Source organism: Rhincodon typus, chromosome 11, assembly GCF_021869965.1.
Source record: "Rhincodon typus isolate 14 chromosome 11, sRhiTyp1.1, whole genome shotgun sequence".
Classification (NCBI taxonomy): domain Eukaryota; kingdom Metazoa; phylum Chordata; class Chondrichthyes; order Orectolobiformes; family Rhincodontidae; genus Rhincodon; species Rhincodon typus.
The window spans coordinates 64,071,160-64,094,024 of record NC_063342.1 but is presented as its reverse complement, the minus strand read 5'-3'; the positions used below and the strand labels follow the sequence as shown (position 1 = coordinate 64,094,024).

At 41.7% G+C, this 22,865-nt stretch overlaps 1 protein-coding gene across 9 annotated transcripts in view; it reads right to left on the bottom strand.

Annotated features, from left to right (window-relative positions):
* LOC109927206 (BEN domain-containing protein 2-like) overlaps window positions 1–22,865 on the bottom strand; it is a 105,572-nt gene that overhangs the window by 852 nt on the left and 81,855 nt on the right. For 7 of the 9 annotated variants that reach the window (XM_048602692.1, XM_048602699.1, XM_020527151.2 and 4 more), the window contains one exon: window positions 6,393–6,596. In XM_048602692.1, the coding sequence (XP_048458649.1) occupies window positions 6,393–6,596 (204 nt within the window). Of the gene's footprint in view, window positions 1–2,474; window positions 2,611–6,392; window positions 6,597–10,220; window positions 10,306–22,865 lie in introns of those variants that run through there. The other 2 variants (XM_048602693.1, XM_048602696.1) reach the window with 2 other exon arrangements.

Here is a 22,865-nt window from a genome sequence, read left to right as displayed (position 1 = left end):
TCTGTGAAGGAGTTTATTTGGTTTTTTGGATGTGGACATTGCTAGGGAGGCCACCAGTTGTGGCTGGTCCCTGACTGCCCCCGAGAAGAAGGTGGTCAGCTGCATTCTTGAACCATTGCACTCCAAGTGGAGTAGGTATTCTCATAGTGCTGCTAGGAATGGAGTTCCAAGATTCTGACCCTGCTGATGAAAGACAAATGATATTGCATTGCATTGGGATGGTGTGAGACTTTGAGGGGGATTTGTAGGTGGTGGAGTTGCCATGTACCTGTTGCCTGCATCTTCTAGATGGTCAAGCTGGTGGCTTGGAAGATGTTGTGGAAGAAGCCTTGGCAAGTATCTATAGTGCATCTTGTGGATGTCACACACTGCAGCACAAAATAGGAATGGATGCTCAAAGTGATGCATGGGATGCCGATCAAGCAGGTTGCTGTGTGCTGGATAATGCTGAGCTTCTTCAGTGTTGTTGGAGCTGCACTCATTCTGGGCTGGTGATGATTATTCCATCACACTCCTGATTGTGCCTTGTTGATAGTGGTCAGGGGTATGGAGAAACAGGCACGAAGTCACTGCCACAAGGTATCCAAGGTTTGGATACCTCAGTTACGTGCAAGGAGTTGAAGCCCCTGTTAGCATTCTGGTACCCACCCATTCGCATCTTGGTTTCACCTGGATGGGTGTATTGATGAGCAGATATTTCCTTGGAGCTATGAGTTAAGCAATCAGAATATTCATGTGGGTTTTCATGTGGGTTTTTAACCTAAAGCTATGTCCTGTTCTGTCCATAACTCAACAGGTTTATTGAGGTGAGTGCACAACAGAGAATATTTCTTAAGGGAATCTGGGGAGCTGTTGTCACAGCCAGTGAAGATGCTGCTGCTCAGAGCACTCCTTCTTAGACAGTGCTTTCAGTGCCAGACAAGAGATTGCCATTGTTTTACCCATCCCGCACTTTGCTCACCTTCAGTGTGCTTCCCTGCTGCTGGTCTTTACCATGGCAGGACACCAGCTTATACAACTCTACCCTTTACCTCTGATGCAAATGGACTGCACTAACTGCAACGTCACCGGCTGCCTCCCCACCTCAGCCACACGGGTCCACCTCCGTGGGTGTGAGACCCACAATCCTGGGTTTACAGGGAGAGGATCAAATCTCTCAAAACGTCTGCATCCCCAGTTCCTCAGAAAGCTCAGGCTCTTCTGGCAGGTCTTGCCCTCCTTGAAGAAAACCCTCCTGCCCATTTGAGCAGGTGGGCAAGCAATGCCAACGCTGGTCACAGTGGCTAGAGTGATACCAACCTGAACTCTCCCTGATCCAACCCCAGGACCTCTTTCTAGCCGTGGGTTTGTGTCCTCCTTTTTCCCCACAATGAAAGAAAGTAAAAACATCTGAGCATTAGAAATAGAACCTGTGAGGAGGCGATGAAACAATGTTTGTGCAGAGTGTCTGTGAGAGAATGTACTGAAGGCCTAAAGGATGAGAACAAGGATTAGTGCTTGGCATGTACAGATTGAGAAGTGAGGTGTGCACACCTGACAAATGAGCTGCAAAGTTTGACAACGTGTGTGATGCTGTGCAGGAAAATGCCGGGCAGTTTGTTGCCATTCATCTTCCCTGCTGTACTGAGGTCCTGAATCCTCTTGGTGTACCACATTAGAGACACCTCTCTCTTGTTGCTGGCTTCCTTGGTTGAAGAGGCTAGACTCTTGCCTTGGGAAAGGTCAACTCACTACTGCCCCGCAGATCCCACTGCAGGATGTCTAGCTAAGGGAGAGACAAACCTCGGCAGCAGTTCACACAGACCTCCTTTCCGTTCCTCTGGTTGTCGTGACCTCAGAAATTCAAGCCAGTTCAGCTATTCTGAGAAGCCCTACCTTTGAGTTGATGTGTCATCCCAAACTCTGATTGACCATAACACTGTACGGGCAGGATTCTAATACCCAAGCAAAGAGCTACTGCAAAGTAGCTCCCCCCAACCCCCTGACAAACCCCCAAAGATACCAACAGCTTCCAAAGTTGGTCCTGACCCAGTCTTTTCAACAGGCACCATCAGTTGCAATTAGCCCCGGACTTGTTCCTACCGCTGCAGTATGGCTGGTCCAGGTCAGTTTCTGGTCAATGGTAACCCCCACAATGTTGATAGTGGGGGATTCAGTGTTGGCAATGCCGCTAAATGTCAAGGGGTAATAGTTAGATTCTATCTTGTTGGAGATGGTCATTGCCTGGCATTTGTGTAGCACCAATGTTATTTGCCAACTGTCAATCCAAACTTGAATATTGTCAGCATTTTGCTGATGGTGGCAATAGACTGCCTCATTATCTGAGGAATTGTGAACTTAGCACTGGGCAGTTATCAATAAAGGCCCCCACTTCTGGTCTTGTGATAGAAACAGAGTTTATTGAAGCAGTAGCCAAACGTAGCTGGGTCCAGGGTGCTATTCTGAGAAAAGCCTGAAACCTCGTCCCCAGTCCTCCAACAACCACAACCATCCTCCACTGTATTAGGACAGACCCAAACCAGTCACAGAATCAGTCAGTCAGTCAGTCACACGTTGAAGAAGAAAATTGTGGTAAACCCATGCAAACTGCCAGAAGATCATCTGGAGAAGCTGTTGTGAGGAGAGAGAAGAAAAAAAATACAAGTGCTGGAAACTGAGTAAATAAAAATTCTGGGCAATGCATAGCAGTTTAATAACAATAGATTATTATTTCATCTTTGTGTGTTCATCAGATCTAGTATAATTGAGCTTGAAGTCACTGTGCAAAACTGATGGGGGCAACAAAGTTGTCTGTCACACAAACCCAAATGATTCTCTAATCTGCTTTGGCAAAGAAAACCTGCCATCCTTACCTGGTCTCGCCCAAGTGTGCTTCCAGATTCCCATTAAAATTGTTGACAAGCCAATCAGGTTATCAATCTACTACTGTTACACGAGGCAAAGAAAGGTCACAGCACCCTTCTCTTTAAGGCTCTCCCGGTCAGTCACAACAGTTTCATTTTTCCTTTTTAACGTGGCAATTAAACTAGTTCATCAGATAAAAAAAAAAAGAAAATTCTGTTTTTTTCTTGAGTGACAGAGAGTGCAGTTTTTTTTAGCTACTACCCTACTTCTTCCTCCAAAAAAATGAAATGTAACATTAATCATGAAGAAATATAGGTCATGAGTTTACAAATAGAGGGATTGGGGACAGAGAGGGAGATAAAGGCTATACAGTTATAGAGATAGTAGGAACTGCAGATGCTGGAGAATCTGAGATAACAAGGTGTAGAGCTGGATGAACACAGCAGGCCAAGCAGCATCAGAGGAGCAGGAAGGCTGACGTTTCGGGCCGAGACCCTTCTTCAGAAATGGGGGAGGAGAAGGGGGTTCTGGAATAAATAGGGAGAGAGGGGGAGGCGGATAGAAGATGGATAGAGGAGAAGATAGGTGGGGAGGAGACAGACAGGTCAAAGAGGTGGGGATGGAGCCAGTAAAGGTGAGTGTAGGTGGGGAGTTAGGGGAGGAGATAGGTCAGTCCAGGGAGGACAGACAGGTCAGGGGGGTGGGATGAGGTAGGAGATGGGGGTGGGGCTTGAGGTGGGAGGAGGGGATAGCTGGGAGGAAGGACAGGTTAGGGAGGTGGGAACGAGCTGGGCGGGTTTTGGGATGTGGTAGGGGGAAGGGAGATTTTGAAGCTTGTGAAATCCACATTGATACCATTGGGCTGCAGGGTTCCCAAGCAGAATATCAGTTTGCAGGAACAGTAACTTCGGGTGGCATCGTTGTGGCACTGCAGGAGGCCCAGGATGGACAGGTCATCTGAGGAATGGGAGGGGGGAGTTGAAATGGTTCTCGACTGGGAGGTGCAGTTGTTTAGTGCGAACCGAGCGTAGGTGACTTCACAAGCTTCAAAATCTCCCCTCCCTCTACCGCATCCCAAAACCAGCCCAGCTCGTCCCCACCTCCCTAACCTGTCCTTCCTCTCATCTATCCCCTCCTCCCACCTCAAGCCGCACCCCCATTTCCTACCTACTAACCTCATCCCGCCCCCTTTACCTGTCCGTCCTCCCTGGACTGACCTATCCCCACCCTAACTCCCCACCTACACTCACCTTTACTGGCTCCATCCCCGCCTCTTTGACCTGTCTGTCTCCCCTCCACCTATCTTCTCCTCTATCCACCTCCCCTTCTCTCCCTATTTATTTCAGAACCCCCTTCTCATCCCCCATTTCTGAAGAAGGGTCTAGGCCCGAAACGTCAGCCTTCCTGCTCCTCGGAAGCTGCTTGGCCTGCTGTGTTCATCCAGCTCTACACCTTGTTATCTCTGCTATACAGTTATAGTTCTTTAAAGTCGCTTTGGCTGTGAGGATGGAAAAACTTGAGTTGACTTGTTTAGCTGTTGTCTTGTTGCCTCTGTAATGGTGAAGCTGCAAATCTCCTTGAATTTTCAATGAATCGCTGTTTCAAATCACTTTTCATCAGCTTGTTTCTGAGCTCAACAGAGATTTAGAAAGGGAGAGAGAGAGCGTGAAGAGCTTCCTGTATCCTCCTTCTTCTGCTCTGTCGCTCAAACCAAGTACTGAAGTATATGTCATTTGTAGACTCCAACAAACAGCTCTTGCAGCAAGTACTAAGGACGGCAAGGACATGGAATACATTCTGGGACTTCAGTGACCAGCACCAAGAATGTTTTAGCAATACCAGAACTGGTGGATGTGGCTGAAGCTAGACTGGATTTACAGCAGGAAGTATGAGAACAACCCACTTGACCTTGTTCTCATCAAGGCATATACTGCACGGAAGATAATGGTGTGACTGTTGGAGCCTAAACGTCTGAGCCCCAAGTTCCCCAGAGTATTGTCCTCAGCCCAACCATCATTCAATCAGACATGGGCTGTCTGCTAATGATTGTGCAATTGTATTGCACAGACTGAGACAGTTCATGCTCACTTAAGACCAAGACAACAAGATAGATAAGGAGACAAGGTTGAGAAAGAGAAAAGCTGTTCCTATTAACTGTTTGTAGGTAAAAAGATAAGTTGTATAATCTCATGGCTCTGAAAGGTTATTGTTGAAGCTGCATTAAACTCCATCCAGTGACATCACCCAGTTTTTGAATGGAGAAGAAGCAGTGTAGCACAAAGTCCTGATGTAGATAGACATATCATTTCTGGCCCATGATTGACTTTGTACTTATGCCTAAATAGTCAAATGTTACTTTTTACTGTTGCGCAATAAACTACATCTTATGGTTCAGACAACTCCCTCTTCTAACACTCAAAATGGTTTATCCTCCACTGCTGAAATATAGATAGGCCTTTAGACTCAGCATAAAGAAGAGGATTACCCCACCAGGGGCTGTCTAACCTGTTAGAAAGGAGCATTGTTGGCATCACTCTACCCCAAGCACAAGCCACCAGCAGGGGATGTGAGGATGACCCTTTCTATGCACCAAGTAATAATGATCTGGAACTCAGTGCCCACAAGGTGGTGGAAGCAGAGGGAATCAATTATTTCAAAAGGAAATTGGAATGGCGCCTGAGGAAAGTAAAGTCACAGGGCTATTTTGGCTACAGTGAATGAATGAGACTGACCAGACTACTACAGAGGGCCAACATTGACTTAATGAACTGAATGGCTTTCTTCTACACCATCCTACGATATCCAGGCTTGGAATGAGAAGAGATGGGGAACCTATCTGTAAAGTGTCAGGCAATGACAATTTCCAACAAAACTGAGCCCAACAAACTCTCCCTCCTTAACGTTCAATGGTAATAATAAATCGGTGGATCACCCCAACACAGTGCCATCACTGACTAGAAATAAACTGGACCAGGTATATGTAGCCATGGCTACTACAGAGGTCAAAAGATTGCGCACTCCCCGGTGAGTCTCTCATGTTCCGAATCCCAAAAGGTCTCCAAGAACTGCTCAGCACAGGTCACGAATGTGATGAGACTCTCACCACTTGCTCGAGTGGGTGGGGCTGCAACAATCCTCAAGAAGCTCTATACTTTCCAGAACTTGCCATTTGCCATATGAAACATCCACTGCGTTGGAAATACACACCTTAAGACTAGAATTAGTCTTGTTTAGCCAATTGGCCTTGTGGGGAACTTTTTAATCTTCTCAAGTTTTTCACTATTCATAGCAAAGGACATGCCAAAATAAGGAAGTTACACTTTGGAACTCACTACAGGCATTGACCACATCATGTGACTGAGTATCAGAAAAGCACATTGCCACATTAATCGTGTAGAAATATAGGTCAGGAGTTTACAAATAGGTGGAGTAGGGACTGTCTTGTACAGAGAGGGAGATGTTCATTTCATATACAAAGATGAAAATTAAGCCTTCTACTTGAAAGCTGGATTGAGTACTGGACTAAAGGTACATTGATTATAGCTCACCTCGAATAGCATTTATTTTATTACAGTCAAGAGGAGCTTTTCCTTTCCGAATTGCTCCATACACATTACTCCTGAGAAGAATGCTGTCTGGGAAGAGGTGCCTGATGAGGAAACGGGCTGCCAATTCAGGCCGAGCTCTCTGCTTGGCAAGATGGATCACAGAAGCTGGTAACTCCACTTTTCGGTCAGCTCTGCCGAGACACTCTTGAAACAAAAAAATAGATTATATTGAGTCAAAACATGAGTGCAAAGGACCCATTTCCAACCTGTGAAAGAGACCACAGTAAAATTCTCCACACACACACACACACAATGGGAAAAGATGTGAATCAGCCGACAGTGTTTTACAAAGGTTATTCAAGCCTTTTCCATAGCCAAAATACTAAAACGTGATGGACAATCATTGCTCTACAATCTATTCAACAAACTAGATGTTTCAAATAAAAGCTTATATATTTGTCACAACTCAGATTACTCCTGATAAGTGTTTCAATGAAAAAGCACAGATGATAAAAGCATTGGCTGGGAGGTTAGTTTTACACCTGCTCATAAATGGCAGCCCCATTATGACATGTTCCAAACTATCTCACAATATATCATGCAATCTATTACTCAGTCTTTATTAAAACTTCACATTGTTGTTGGTCTTTTTTTAAAGCAACCATAGAAAATGCAATTACTGAAGTGATTGCCTAGGCAACTGTTGGAAGGGTGAGGAGGGCCTTACAGTTATTTGACAGCCAGTCCAAACTCTATTTCTCTGGAGTTTCTGGTGCACCCTTTATAGCTCATATAATGTTGACTTTCCACTGACACTGCTGCAGCATCTGACTGATTTGTCCAAAACAACATCAAAACGGAAGAAGTTTGCCGATTGATATTTTTCACAGGATGCAAGTTTCACGGACCAGGCCAACATTTATTGCCTATTCCTAACTGCCCCGAGAATAGTTAAGAGTCAATCACTGTGGATCTGGAGTTACACGTAGGCCAGACCAGGTAAGGATGGCAGTTTCCTTCCCTAAAGGATATTGTTGAACCAGATGGGTTTTTGCTGACAATGGTTTCATGGTCATAGAGTTATACAGCACAGAAATAGACCCTTCAGTCCAACCAGTCCATGCTGAACAGAATCCTAAACTAAACTAGTCCAACCTGCCTGCTCCTGGCACATATTCCTCCAAACCTTTCCAAATCATGCACTTATTCAGAAATATTTTAAATGTTGTAATTCTACCCATATCCACCACTTCCTCAGGAAGTTCATTCCACATGCGAACCGCCCTCTCTGTAAAAAAAATTGCCCCTCATATAGTTTTTAAATCTCTCCTCTCACCTTAAAAATGTGCCCCCTAGCCTTTTTAACCACTTTGTCCATATGTGATGCAAACTTCAAAGAATTATGTACCCGAACCTCTAGGTTCCTCTGTCCTACAACACTATCCAAGGCCTTACCATTAGCTGTATAAGTTCTAGCCTTGTTTTTTTGTACCAAAATGCAATACCTCGCATTTACCCAGATTGAACTCTATTTGCCATTTTTCAGCCCATTGACCCATTTGATTGAGATCCCTTTGTAAGTTAGAAAACCTTCTTCACTGTCCACTATGCTATCAATTTTGGTGTCATCTACAAACTTACTAACCATATCTTCTATATTCTCATCTAAATCATTTGCATAAAATGACAAACAAAAGAGGACCCAGCAGCGGCAATAAGGTGTAAGAAAACTGGATCAACTGGATATTGCGCCAGTTTTCTTACACTTTATTGTGTCCCACGTAAGAGGTGCCAATGTAGGGACTCGGAGAACCACTTTACAGGCGTCAAGTGTAAACATCAAGAACTCTTAGATCAAGTGCAAAACAATTAAATCAAAGATAGATTCTCGTTAGCTTCAAATGCCAAAAGACGTTTATTGCATCAGCAAAACATTTTTAAAAAATTCAACATCAGTCATTTTTCAAACTTGCTGAATGAAATTGTCTATGAAAAACACTTTTATGTTGTGACTTGGTATGAACTGTGTAGAGATTGCCCAAACTTGTTCCTGAACTGCCTGGTTTGTAATATTGCATTTCCCACAATACAGCTGATTTTGTGTGTCAGCTTTCTGCTGCTGGCTGATGTTAATATGAGCAGATAGTTCAGTTAGATAGAGTACAATCAGGACATGCTGAAAATGGAATTACATGTTTGCTTAATTTAAGTTTTCGTTGTCACATAGGCATGAATCCTTATATTAAAGTTTTGCTAAAAAGTAACACTTTTGCTGAAGCTTTTGACAGGCACTCATCAGGACAATTCACAAGAATACCAGTTCAAGGAGTAAGCTACAAACTCTCTACAAAGAACAAGGCCCTATGCATTAAAATATGCAGCTTCCAGTACTCAGAAGTGCATCACACTGCAAGTTTGGCTGATGCTAGCTATGTAGATCATACATTCTAAAGTCTGATGAATCAATCTTTGAATGAATCATATCAGACCCTTGGCTGGTCACAACAACCATGGTAGTGCCTGTATCCAAGCAGTTGCACTTGTAAAACGCCCAAAAAAGTCCAACATGAGGTGTGATTTTACAACTGGACAGCATTTGCTTGCTAATCCAGAACGTGTGAAGAGTTATGTTGACAATCAATTTGAGATTATGAGATATAACACACGAGTGTGTGCTATATATATGACATCGGGCTTAGTTTTTTTTTGCAGACAGGAAGAATACGTACATGCAATGCCGTTTTAACTCAACAAAATACGTGACAGCCATTCATTGGTTCAACTTTCAGGGCAGCGCCTTGATCAAGCACACTCAACTGCCTGGTTTAAAATTTAAACAAAGCCTGGCAGCTAATTGTCAATCATCACTAACTGTTGCATTTTCCATGGCAATGCCTCTACCAGAATCCAGTTGGCAATCAATCACTCTTATCTCATGCTACATAAATGTTGGTTTCTCCCCAAATTATTCTTCTAGCGAATTGAGTGCAAGGCAAAAAGATTCAAACAAATGAGTCTTGTTCCAGCAATACTCAAATTCTGGATTACTGAACATCTTTTAATTAAGGTTCATTGAACCAATCACAGCAGTTCATTGGTGATCATAATTTGCACCTTAAAAAATAGGGAAGGCTCTTAATTTGAAAAGCTTTCAACAACATATGCTGAAAACATGAAAAAATGTCAACCATGAAACAATCCAACAATACACCAGTGAACTTAATTGGGCAAAAGAACTAACCAAACCAAACCACGATATACCTCTCTGGCAAACACATTTACATGCAAGATAGATGTTTTACAAGTGGAAGCTTTCTGGATCAATAATGTGTCCACTTTTTGTGGGAGAAAACAGTAAATCAGGATGTAACAAAAAAAAAAAAACCCATGCTTGTATTTTTGACAGACCCAGCTACAACCAAAAACTAAACTATGATTAAAGCAATGTCTGTAAATCAATGTTTTAGAAAAAGGTACTCCGTTAGGGAAGTTGCAATAACCACAAGTTCAACACCATCCAGGACAAAGCAGCCCACTTGATTTGTACCCCATTTACCACTTTCAACATTCACTCCCTCCACCACTGACAACAGCAGCAGGGTACACAGTCTACAAAACACTGTGGGGCCTCCTTTGACAGCACCTTCCAATCCCGTGACCTCTACCAACTAGAAGGACAAAGGTTGCAGGTGCAGGGGAAAACCACCCCCTGCAAGTTTACCTCCCAGTTGTACATCATCCTGGCTTGGAACCAAATAGCCATTTGTTCCATGTTGTTGGATCAAAATCCTGGAACTTTGTCCCTAACAGCATAGTGGGTTTACCTACCACGTGCACTGCAGCAGTTTAAGAAGGTCAATTCAGGAATTTCAGATGGGTACCAAATGTTCGACTTTCCAGGGACGCTCCCATCCTATCAATTAATAAATTTTTTTTAAAAAAGGCATACTTCTAAATGACATGCAATGAATCATATTTGTAGCACTGCTTGGTCACTGTGGAACACCAAGTTGCAGCATAATCCTAGACAGTATGTTATTCAGTAATTCATTTGCAAGCGTCAGGAATATTACAGAGTTTCTCAATTTCTTAATAAAGTGGCTTTTGAAGCACTTCCACAATGCTAAATGCATGCATATGTATCCAACAGGTCAACGTGATGCTACTATTATGTGGTTGAAGTGAGTTTGTGTGCTTCCTATTTGAGTTTGCTAGTTTGTTTCTCATTTTCAACCTACACTACTGGCTAGCAGCGATACAAATACGGGAGACAAATGTAGAAATCTCTGTTTATCCATTAATTGCCTCTTCATTGGCAAGTTCTCAGCCGTAAATATAAGAAGTGACTTTGTAATCTGACCGACCAACTGATGGAGGCATTGCAGTTTAAAAGAAAGGAAGTTGGAAAATTAATATGCTGGGAATATATTGTGAAATGTTATGAACAATGCATGCTCCATTTTCTTTGAGATGAAAGATCTTGGAGCATTTAGTAATGTAGTTTAAAATGTCAAGAGGGAACCAAACAAATTGTCTGGTGGTTGGGATGCTCCCAAGTTGACCTCACAAGTGAGGGTTTCTATTGCAAATTTCTGAACTGAAGTCAAAGAAAACCAATGTTTTTTGTTTCAGGAGGACCAGAGCACCAATGCTGGAAAATAGCAACAGATTTACTTTGTAAAATATAACAAGTAAAAGAATGTCATGTGCAACTGCATTAATATGACCAAGCACTGAAAATCTCCCATATTTGTATTGCTGTTTGACATAAATTCCCGAACGAGATCCATCAAGAAATAGAGTTTTGTTTGTCAAATTCACAGCTGGATTGAGTTTAGCTACATTACAAGCAGTCTGAAATACTAGCAAAGCAATGAAGACATAAATGGTAGAGGCAGTGAAAAACCTGATGAATAAGACAGATGATCTCTATGTGGCTCTGACAGCATAGGAAACTACATGTTGTCAAATCGGTAGAGGTCAGTATTTTTCGTCATAAGGTAGTGCAGAAGACAAAGCTTTCAGCCATTAGAACTTAGCTGTATGTATCTTGCATTTTTCTTTCAGACTGCAAAGCTGTTTCTACACGATATCTTACGCATCATTGTATGTTTTGACTGTAGGTGAACATTCCCTTCTATCAAACTTAGGCTGATATTTTTTATTGCAAGAATATGCAGAATAACAGACAGCAAGTATCCTGGGGGACAGTGGCAAAATACTGTAAGATGCCCTGAATTGTCCAGTTATCTGAAGCATTGAATTACCCCATATCATTTTGAAGCAATCAGGGTCATGGTTATGAGCCTCATTGTTTCTGCACTCTTCTTTTGTCTGTAGCTCACATCATTAGACAATATCCTTGGTGTTGAAAAGTCATCCCTGTAGTCTAGCTTTGTCTTATAAACTGACATTGATGATCATCTTAAATCATGCTATCTGTTGTATGGAACCTGAGTATTATTCTGCATGATCCAGTCATCTGGTTTGCTGTTCAGTTGTACACTGATGAAGCAGAACTGAAGTCTTGGCATAAACCATAGCATTGTATCTATTCGGTGCCAAGAGTTACCTGCTATACTTTGGGAATTCAGGAATATATTGAAAATGCAATGTCCTGCCATGCTGTGATTGCTTTCCAGCTGAAAAAAAAAGTGATGAAGTGTTTGCCCTGCTGAGCAATTCATTAGTCACCCGCTCAAGACATCTGTTTAGTACAAATTGGTTTACATTCAAATCATCCCTGTGGTACCCCGAAAGTGATTGGACGGGGCTTTTTGCTCCTACTAGCAGTGTTGTCTGCAAGTTTCCTTACAGTAGACAGCACAACTCAGTAACTGGCTACTTGCTGATGCATAGTTATACCTGTGGTTGTCCTTGTGATTACAGCAGGTATGAGCGGTCTACCTCATGTAACCAGATATCATTGGAAGCCTACATTTGTAAGTCAAATCCAGTTTGACTAACAATTTAGGGCTGTTTGGGGGTATTTTTCAATTTTGCTTAGAGAAAAGTAAAAAAATTTTTGATTTTGAATAAAACATAAATATATAAAAGCACTACGAGTATATTGCAACATTAAAGTTTCCAAAGTCATAAAATGCTGTCAACACTATTCAGCATTAAAATACCTTTATATTCATTGTGGATGGTCTGTGTTCTAAAGCATGTTTTTACATTAGTCTGTCTTCCCACGACACTGTGTAGTACATTTATTGTTAGAGATATGGAATAGTTGATGCCAAAATGTTACTTTGCAGTATGTGACCAACAGCATATTGCAACAATTGTGTATAATACATTCATTTTGTTAACATACCTGACATCATTACCAAGACTCTGCTAATGCAATTCATTTTACATTTTTAACGTTCTGGGGACATTGGTTCGAATTCTACCACTGCAGGAGGTGAAGTTTGAATTCAAATAAAAATATGTAATAAAAAGCTAGCCTAATGGCAACCATCTAACTGCTGTCAATTGTCGTAAAAACTCATCTGGTCCTTAACTGGTCTTGCCTAAATGGGACTCCAGATCCCCAGCAACGTGATTGATTCTTAACTGGTCCCTTGGCAATTAGGGCTGGATAATAAATACTGGCCTAGCCAGTGATGCCCACATCCCGTGAATGAACAAAGAAAAATCTTTCTTGTTCTATTAGAAACAATATATATTCATTCTTTTTAAAATCACTTTTTAAGCAACAAGTGGGAATGACCCTGAACTTACTACCTACAGGGATAGTGGAATTGGAGACAAACAAAAGAGAACAGGATGGACACTTGAGGGAAATACATTGGCAGAGCCATAGGCATCGAGCAGTAGGATTGGATTGGTCCAATACAGAGAGCCAGCATGGACTCAATATGTTGAATGGTCTTCTTCTGTGCCACAATGACTACGACTCAATTTAAAGGATATGGGCATCATTTCTTGGCCATCCCTAATTGGCCTTTTTATGTGGTACAGTTAATGGGCTTGCTAGGTTACTTTAGAAAGAAGTTTTGAGTCAACCATATTGATGCGGGTCCACAGTCACATGTAGGGCAGATTGAGTCAGGATGGCAGATTTTCTTCCCTGAGTAACATCAGTGAACCACTGACTTGGTTTATTACATAGAGTAGTTACATGGTTACCATTGCTGTATGTAACCATTACTGATATCACTTTGTACTGTCAGCTTTTAAACAAAAATGGAATTAATTGTTGCAGGATTTGTAATCATATTAGCAGCTCAGGCTTCTGGGTTCCTGGACCAGAAACATTACTATTATGCTACTGTTTTCAACTTGGCTTAATCAAGTCTCTCCTATAAAGAAAGTGGTATAATTCACTTGTATATTGCTTGTTACTGTGGAAGCCATTACACTTTGTCACAATGCTGCTTTAAATACGACGTTCATTTTCCTGCTGGCAATGCATGCCAGTGTTACATACACATATATATACACTATCACTGGATGTCTGGCATTACGACCTATGCCCAATTGATGGGCAAAAATATTTGGAAAATTGATACTAAACATCAAGGACCGTAAAATCAAAACTTCTAGATTGAACTCAACTACCCGCATAATAAAGGGATAGTTTTGTCTGAAGATTAGCTTCCAGCACTATTTCTTAAGAAACAATGATATCTATATGAAATAATGAATCCATAAATGTGATGCTAGAGAAAATAAAAATTGAAGTCACAGACAGTGACTGTCATTAATGGTGGCCAATGAAAATGAGCAGCATTAAGTCAGAAATATAATCATTCACATTAGTGAAAGAGGGTTTAATGACCGTCTCCCTGTCCCCATCACCTTAAATTCCACCTGTCAGGAATCATATAACTGTGCTTTACTTGTGCAGAAAAAAATGACTAAAGGGTGCCGATGCACAATCAATTAAACAAATTGCAAGAGTTTATAATAGATTCACTTCACCTTCCAGGTATAAAAGTGCACACTAAAAAAAAGTCTGTGCTACTGATTGCTTGATTTTACCACTGACAGTATTGCTTCATCATTTTCAACTGCCTTACTGACCTGTGGTAAGGTAATAAATCCCTCAGGGCCAGGAGTAATTATAGTGTCCAAAAGAAATCAATCCATTAGCAGTGTATTAATTGTGGCTTTTGTAATTTTGTAATTTTTTTGTCCCTTGTGTTATGTATTGAATAGAGGATTTGATTTTTCACGTTTCTCAGCCGTGATGGTACCCTTTCAATATATTGTTGCCAATTGCTTTTATGGACAATTGGTCTTAAACTGCTGGTTAAATTTATACAAATGGATTACTCAATATCAATCATGTTGTATAAGAGTGGAACTATGATAAAGTAAAGGCTTACTTAACCATTTAGTTTCCTTGTTCTCCAACTCTCATTCTCTTGGGGATTCCACGCATACCAGCCACCCTCTGTCTTTTCTCCATCTGGATAATTCCTCATTGCTGAAACTGGATAGTAAATATTAACTAACCATGGCCTGCATTTTAACTTACCTGACACCCACCCCCACTGCTGGGGTCTGTGAGGAATTGGAGAGGGAGATGCTTAATCCCCAACTGGATGTTGGCATCTCCTTGCACACAGAGAGCTAGGGGATTGCTGCCTCAAGGGTGGGGGATACCAGAGGTTTGGGAATGGGATTGCTCAATTCAAAACTGTGCAGAGTGCTTATGAGACTGGTCCGTTATGGGGAAGTGAGATTGAATAAATATTTGGTTAGTGAACAAGGACTGGCAAGTTCAATAATCCATTGCATGCTTTTTGCTTCAGTCTAAAATGCCATACTCACACCACCAGTATAATGCGTTATCTCTTTTATTACTTTGATTGGTTTCTGTTACAAGGCCTTTGCTGACAGTAGTGAAGAATGGCATGGCAACAGAGGTAACAGTTGATGGTAACCATGTAATTTTTCACTGACATTCTTACTACGGTGCGAGGGTCAGAGCTGGGGGAAAAATATCTGAGCTGTTGTTTGTTCATTGCTAACTGAGTTACCCCTTGGAATACTGCCTCACAGTCTCATCAAATCTTCATTTCCTCGTAGATTTACAACAATACTGATTTTCTTACAGGAGTTTAACCATGCTATTTAATGGCTAAATAGCTGGGTGTTGTTCTTTTATTTTCTGAGACTCCTCCTGGGAAAATAGGGGGAGGCTAAACAGCATTCTGAGTTGGTGACATTGCTTACACAAGTACAGTACACGGAACAAGTACTTCAGACAGACTAAAGGTCTTGTTGAACTAGAATGAAAAAACATAACCAAAGAAAATAAAGATAAAGATGGTTATTATCTGAGTTACACTGACCTTTTTTTTTGTTTAAAACAAGAGTCTGCTTTGTTTCAAGGTTCCAAACAGAAGTGTCCTTCTGACGGCCTTGCCTGTCTACTTTGGCTGAGGTTTAGTTTTGAAAAAAAAAAAGAAGAAGCTGGCCTTGTTTTAGTGGATAATGCACTTTACGTCTGTCACACCGATCACAGCCTTGGTTAAGATAAAGTTAACCAATTTATGTTCAGAGGGAGACTGGAGTATCCATCGGGATTTCTGCATCAGGCTGCTGAAAATGACTCCTGGTGCACAACTTGGAGTTTAACAGCCTCTGGACGTCTTGTGCTTGATGTATTCCTGTGGGCACTATCTTCATACAGTTGTTTGCCAATATTTTTAAATGGGTTTTAAAATATCACATTATATATTAATCAGTACTGGGAGAAATTTCACCACAAAGCGAATGGATTCAATCCTGTTGCATCATGATATAGACAACCATTGTTCCAACACTATTTATATAGTGCCTTTCATATAGTGTCCTGAGGTGCTTCACAGAACCATTATACAATCACTGTGGATGTGATAGTGAACCACAATAAGGAGATATTAGGTCGGATGACCAAAAGCTTAGTTAACAAGGTAGGTTTTGAGAAGTGTGTTTGAGCAGGAAGGGAAGGCACAGACATATAGAGAGGGACTTCCAAAGCTTGGAAGCTAGACAACTGCGAGCATGGCCACAAAGAGTGGAGGAATTAGGACTGGGAATGCAGGAGAGGTCTGAATTAGATGAACACAGATATTTTGGAAGGTTGTTCGGCTGGAGAAGATTCCAGAGATTGGGACAGGCAGGGCCATGGAGGGATTTGAAAACAAAGATGAGTATTTTAAAAATCAAGATTTTCATTCATCGGGACCCAACAAACAAACATCGACATTAAAGTTTTTGAGAGGATCTGTAGCTCGGGTTGTGGATGAGGTTGTAGACTTGCTCGCCGAGCCGAGGTGTTTGGTTGCAGACGTTTCGTCACCTGCTAACTGACATTGTCAGTGCGCCTCCGGTGAAGCGTTGGTGTTCTGTCCGGCTTGTTATTTATATGCCTGGGTTTGCTGGGGTGGTTGGCATCACTCCCAGTTCTGTTTCACAGTGGTTTATATATGGGGTCCAGTCCAATGTGTTTGTTGATGGAACTCCACAGTCAGGAATGGTCAAGTATAGGGGCAACAACGGCAAACATGAGGATTTCAGCAGCAGATGAAAAGAAGATAAGTCCAGAGATGTTATGAGGTAGAAATAGTCCGGCTTAGAGGAGGGACAGTAATCCAGACTGCCACCTGAACAATGACCATTTAGACAAGGTACCGCGGGGTTAATGGTGGCAGTGGAGTGACATCTGATCAAGAGCTAGAACCACCAGAAGAGGAGGTGAGAGCACTGGAGAAATGAAGAGAACACCACCGATGAGAGTGATCTGACTCAGTCACTAGAGAATCAAATCACGTTTGCTTATGAATCAGCCTTTTCCCACTATCTCAAGAGCACAGTGCCAGATTAACACAAATATTCCTCCTAACAAACATGCAGATCCACGCCTGTGCTTTACAAAGTGCGGAACGAGAGAGTGTCCTTTTTATTCAATAGCACGCACTTTCCTAAAATAATGTAATTGTCATTGTTGTGGAAAAAACGCAGATATTTTATGACCGATGATCTACCAATGAGAAAGCAAATATACAAAGCCAGACTTCCGATATGTTTCATGTACAAGACAGACATTTCAATGCACAATTCAGATGAGTAATTGCTGGCCTGTGATTAATGACACTGTCTGAACTGCTCAGTGACACTGTTGCCTTGAAGTCACTCCTAGGTAGATTCTACAACATATAGTGCTGCGGTATTCTTATTTCTGAATGTGTCATTTTGGAAGGGATTTGTCTTGCAGTTCAGTTTCTCTCTCTATGTAGTTCTTTGTCAGCACATTAAAAGAAATCTTGCCTTTACCTCCCTGTCAAATGATGATGAGGAACAGAATAGGAATCAACCTCAATCCAACCGTCTGTAAATTACTCCTCAAATGATGCCTGCTTGAAAGTACTTGGCTGAGATCAGGAGCTCAGCAGGGGGTGTTAAACCAAAATCCCTCCTCCCAAACCAATCCTTGCTGCTCCATCTTAACCAACTATTCCCTTCAATTACTGTAATGACAGGTAAGGTAGTACAGCTTATTATAATTCCTAGTAGCAAAAGCGACATACTCACTAGTATTCTTGCCTTCGTAACTCATTGGTGAGATCTGCCAGACTTTATTTTTAATGATAAATATAATAAAAATGCTGCCAGTGTGTGGGGAATGGCACTCAGCTTAGGTTTCAATTCAATACCTTTCCTCAAAACCTGCAAAAAAAAATTCAATTAACGCCACTGTGCATGTTTAAGATGAAGGGATTTGACAGCATTGAGAGTGAGAAACTATTTCTTCAGGTTATAGCCCAGTGCAGGAGGCTACAAATTCAAATTAGACTCTGGCCATCTGGACATGATGTCAGAAAGCACTTCCTTGCACAAAGGGGACTGAACATCTGGAACATTCTCCCCCAGAATACAGAGTTGAGACTAACTCAATGGAAAAGCTCAAACCAGATTGCTTGGTTTTTGTAAGAAATGGATTTAAGAAAGATGGGGGTGAGGAAGGTAACTCGTAGATTAGCCATGAACTAATTGAAGTGGATCAGGCTCAAGGGGCTAAAAGACCTTCTGTTCCGCATATATTGGGGAAAAAGTGACGTAGCTACTAGAAATGAAAATTACACAGTGAATTGCAACATCCCATTCCATAATGCATTGAAAACCCCCATGTCGGGTCTTGTCTATTAGACCCAATGAACGTCAGTGTATACCGAGAGTATCAGTTAGGCTTATAAATATTGTTGTACATGACTAATTTCCATTCACTGCTGTGTTAGTTGGAAAAGCAGGATCTTTTGAGGGCTGGATTTTCACAGACTTCAGATGAGATTGGATCAATTGAAAATTGTTGAGGGAGGGGTAGGTGGTTGCTTGATTGATGGATTCCATTCCTCATTGCTGGCACTGGCAACTTATTTCCATTTCAGGCTAAGGGTGTAGTCAGTGAGCCTGCACCTTAGAGTACCAACCCTCCCAGTTTCATTATGGGGTTGGTCAGTTTCTCTATGACTCATGATGTATGACCCAGAGGAATGATGAATAATTATCTGGATTCAGGAACCTTTTGAAATGTAAGCTCAAAAAAGGTCTTATCTGTTCTCCCAGCCACCCGCTATGGACCCTCATACTCTACATGTTCCTTCCAAACCCATTGCTGCTCATATTTTACATGTGGCAGGGAGAGGCACTTGCCATCCAGATTTGTGCCAGGTAAAGAAGATGAAAAATGAGAAAGCCCCCTTTCCATCCCCAAAACAAGTTCATCCCACCATCTGTAATCCTCTCAAATGGTTTTATGAACAAACACCCCAACATTTTAGTCCCCTTGGCAAGACCTCTTATCCTGGACTTACCCAAACCCCTCAGCATTGGGGGCTACTCGTAGTTCCAGCAGTGCTCACCCCTCCTGGTGGCGCTGTTGCAAAGACTGGTCAAGTTATTTGCTGGCAGATTTCTGAACTGACACTACCTTACAAGAAGCAAATTAAATTGCTGTGGTGTAGTTCTTGGGATCGAGGTGAACTCCTCTTGACCTCTTAGCCAGGAACCATGTTACAGTCAGTTCTGCTTTAATACGATAGTTACATTCTTGTGCAACATCACATTATAGAAAATCACACTATAGAAATAACGGGGCCTATGGGAAAAGCGGGGTGAGGAGCAGACCAAAAATATCACTGAAAATTGCTCAAAAACCACTCAAAAGCCTAACACAAAGGACAGCACAGTTTGTGAATAAATGTTTAATTCCTATCCAATAATGAAATAAAAGTAAACTTAACACCTTACCTTGAAAAAAAGTGTCAAGATGACTCGATGGGGGAGGCGGTTTTGAGGTTGCTCTGTTGTTAATGCAGGGACTGAGGGTCATCATCATCACCTTCAGGTGCAGCTGTGGTTGCAGGATTAGGGCAAAAAAATAGTTAATCCAGAAGTGGATGGCTGTGGTTCATTGTCTTCTGACTGTTTCTTGGGGGTTGGTTTAAAAGAGATCCATCCAGTTTTTGCTGCTTTGCCCTTTCTCTTCATTCATGAAGAAGTTGTTCATGCGGCATCAAATAAGATCTTACTCCACAAGCTGCTACCCTGCTGCATTCTGCATTGTAATCGTTGTCCTCCAAGAGCTGCAACTGCTTCTCAATTTCCCTCAGGGTACAAGACAAAACAGAAGAAGTGGAAAGCTCTCGTGGTGCTGTATCCTGGGCTACTACTTCTTCATCTCCAGCTTCCACTTCCCCCTCAGTGACAAGTTGTTGTAGATCAGCTGTAATGAGGTCTTCACAGTGGGACTCAAGCAACATCCTCACTCTCCACTTCTTCAAATCCAACTTGCTTTGCAAGATTAACACAATGTTCTTTGATTCTCTGGAGTTCCCCTGACACATCAAAGGTGTTAAAATCTTGAAAAAGATCTGGGAGAAGCTTCCGCCAAACTACATGCAAGCAGTCCTCACTAACAGCACCCCCGGCCTCTACGATAATGTCAATCGCATTCTTGACGTTAAAGCTCTTCCAAAATTGAAGAACATTGTCCTTATCCCCCTCAGTGGCTGCAATGAGCCTGTTAAATATGTGCCTTAACTAATAAGCTTTAAAAGCTGCTATTGCACCCTGATCCATGGGTTGAAGGAGAGAGGTTGTGTTTTGGGGTAGAAATAGCGCTTTGATGTTTCAGAAAGTTCACCAATGGTGGGAGGATGGCTTGGCGCATTATCCAGAATGGGAATCTTGAACTCCTACTTTTTTTTCCTGCAATACTTCCTAAAAACATCTTCCAAATCATCAACAATAAGGTCAGAAAAAATTTTCCCCTATCATCCAACCTCTTTTGCTTGACTTATAGTAGACACCTAGAATAGATTTCAAGGTTGCGTGTATTCAGGACAAAGCCTGTGAAACAATCATGTGATGTTGACGTGTACTCCTCTGTGTACCGATGGAATCACGTTATAGCCAACACAAGCTCACGTGTTAGAAATACCATTCCCCTATTTGTCAGTCGTGTTATAGCCAATTCGCGTTGTTGGAAAACGTGTTATAGCAGAACTGGCTGTATACACAAAATAAATAAAATCTCCATCCCATCCAAAAACATATGATCTTCCAGGAGAAGGGAAGGAGGTTTAACCTCCTCATCACTGCAGGAATTCAGGACAGGTTGAAGGAACTACCATCTTCTTCTGAGATCAGGAAAATGAATGCTGTGGGGAAGCCCATCTCATGCTGTAATAAGCTAAAAAATCATATTCTAGTCAGAGGTGTTAATCCTCCTCCTCCTCAATTGAGGAAATTGCCTCAAACCCATTCATGCCTTTCTGTTTCTCCCTTGTGTGTCTTTGTAAAACTACAATACACAAAGAATGTTGTATCATCATTCTGTTTCTCTTTCTGAAATCTTCCTGTTAATTCACTTGGCGAGCAGACAGCACATCTTATCTCATTATAGCAGAGATCACCATGAGTACACTGTGTATTAATCCTTCCAGCAATGAAGTGCCCTTGGTCTACTGACATCTTTCTGGTTTGTATCTTAAAATCTGATTGCATCAACGAGACAGGAATTTCCCTGCATTCACCGACATTCTAATACATAGCACTCAAAACTTGCTTTCTTTATGGCCCGCTTATGCAGCCCAACTGAGGCCAGATTTGAAGGTTTTGCAATAATTGCTCACATATCTTAAGCAGCGAACACTCATGTATCTTTGCATTCAAATTTAGGATTTGTTCCCCAATGAGGGAGCAGTGTCCAGCAGTCCTACCCAAACTACTAGGCCTGCAAAATTCGATCAGGAGAAGCCAGAGAGGAAATAGAAGTAAAATCTAATAGCAACTTATTTGCTAGCACCGACGTTCCAGGTAACTGGAGCCTGTCTGGGGGATATCCATGGACTGTAATCTGGACAATTTGAGATTAGTCTTCAAAATGCACCATCATTACTATGGGACTTTTTATAAGTGGGTAAGAATTATCCTGGCCAATGCTGTCACCCAACATCTTAATTTCCTTAGGTAAGAAATCTCTCTTACCTTAACAAAGGTGTTAACATAATGGAGGAAAGAACATAAAAAATTGAGAAAGTAAGTTCAACTTTTGGTCTATTATATTGTCAACTGTGATCTCAGTCCCATCACTAGACCTCTATTTTGGTCAGCACAGGGAGCATCTCTGCTGCAGCCAAAGTGCCAGAAGGAATCAGGGATCCCAAGTTCTCCTCCTCTCCAAACCTGAACCCAGTATCTGTCATTTACACAAGAGTGGGCCATAGAATACATATTACAGTTCCCACAGGCAGCTGTCCATTTAAATAACAACTGAAATCAGAATGTGGTATTTAGAGCTATGATCAGAAGTATGGAGATAAGATCAAGGAACATCAAGTATTTTCTTACTGTGTTCCTCTTTAATAGCTGGATATTCCTTTGGAGATCTGAGGTACCCTTGTGGATATCTTCTCAGAACACCTTAGGGGTAGAAGTCAGGGATCCTTTAGTTGAGGAGGGGTGGTCTTTAGTGGGGATCATGGATCTTTTGGGTAAGGGAGGGTCAGATGCCATTTAGAAGTGTTAACCGTGGAGTGGATACGGCACAAAAAAAAGGTACCTAGGATCCTTGGAACTGCTAACTTGTCAAGGCCTTTCAAATAAGTGTCCACATGTGTCAATCTGTCAAGAAGCGTCAAACGTGTTTGATAAACAAGAGACAACTTTAGTGGAGCTAAGGAAATTTTTCAGATTGTGAAAAGACTGCTTGTGCATAAAATGTGCATAAACATCTGGAGACCGCCAAAGATGTCAAGGAAGTATCTGAGCAGTGTGTGGAGTTAGATTTAAAGGACAGGATATTTTAGAGTGCTATTCACATGAAATCACTCTAAGATTTGTGCTGCACAAGTAACTTCAAAACTATCATTTTCACAAAGCGGTGTTTATCAAATTAGCACTGTGATACTCCAATTGCTTATTGAAAGGAAATGTTTTGTTTTCATATGGGATTAATTAAAGAAATTC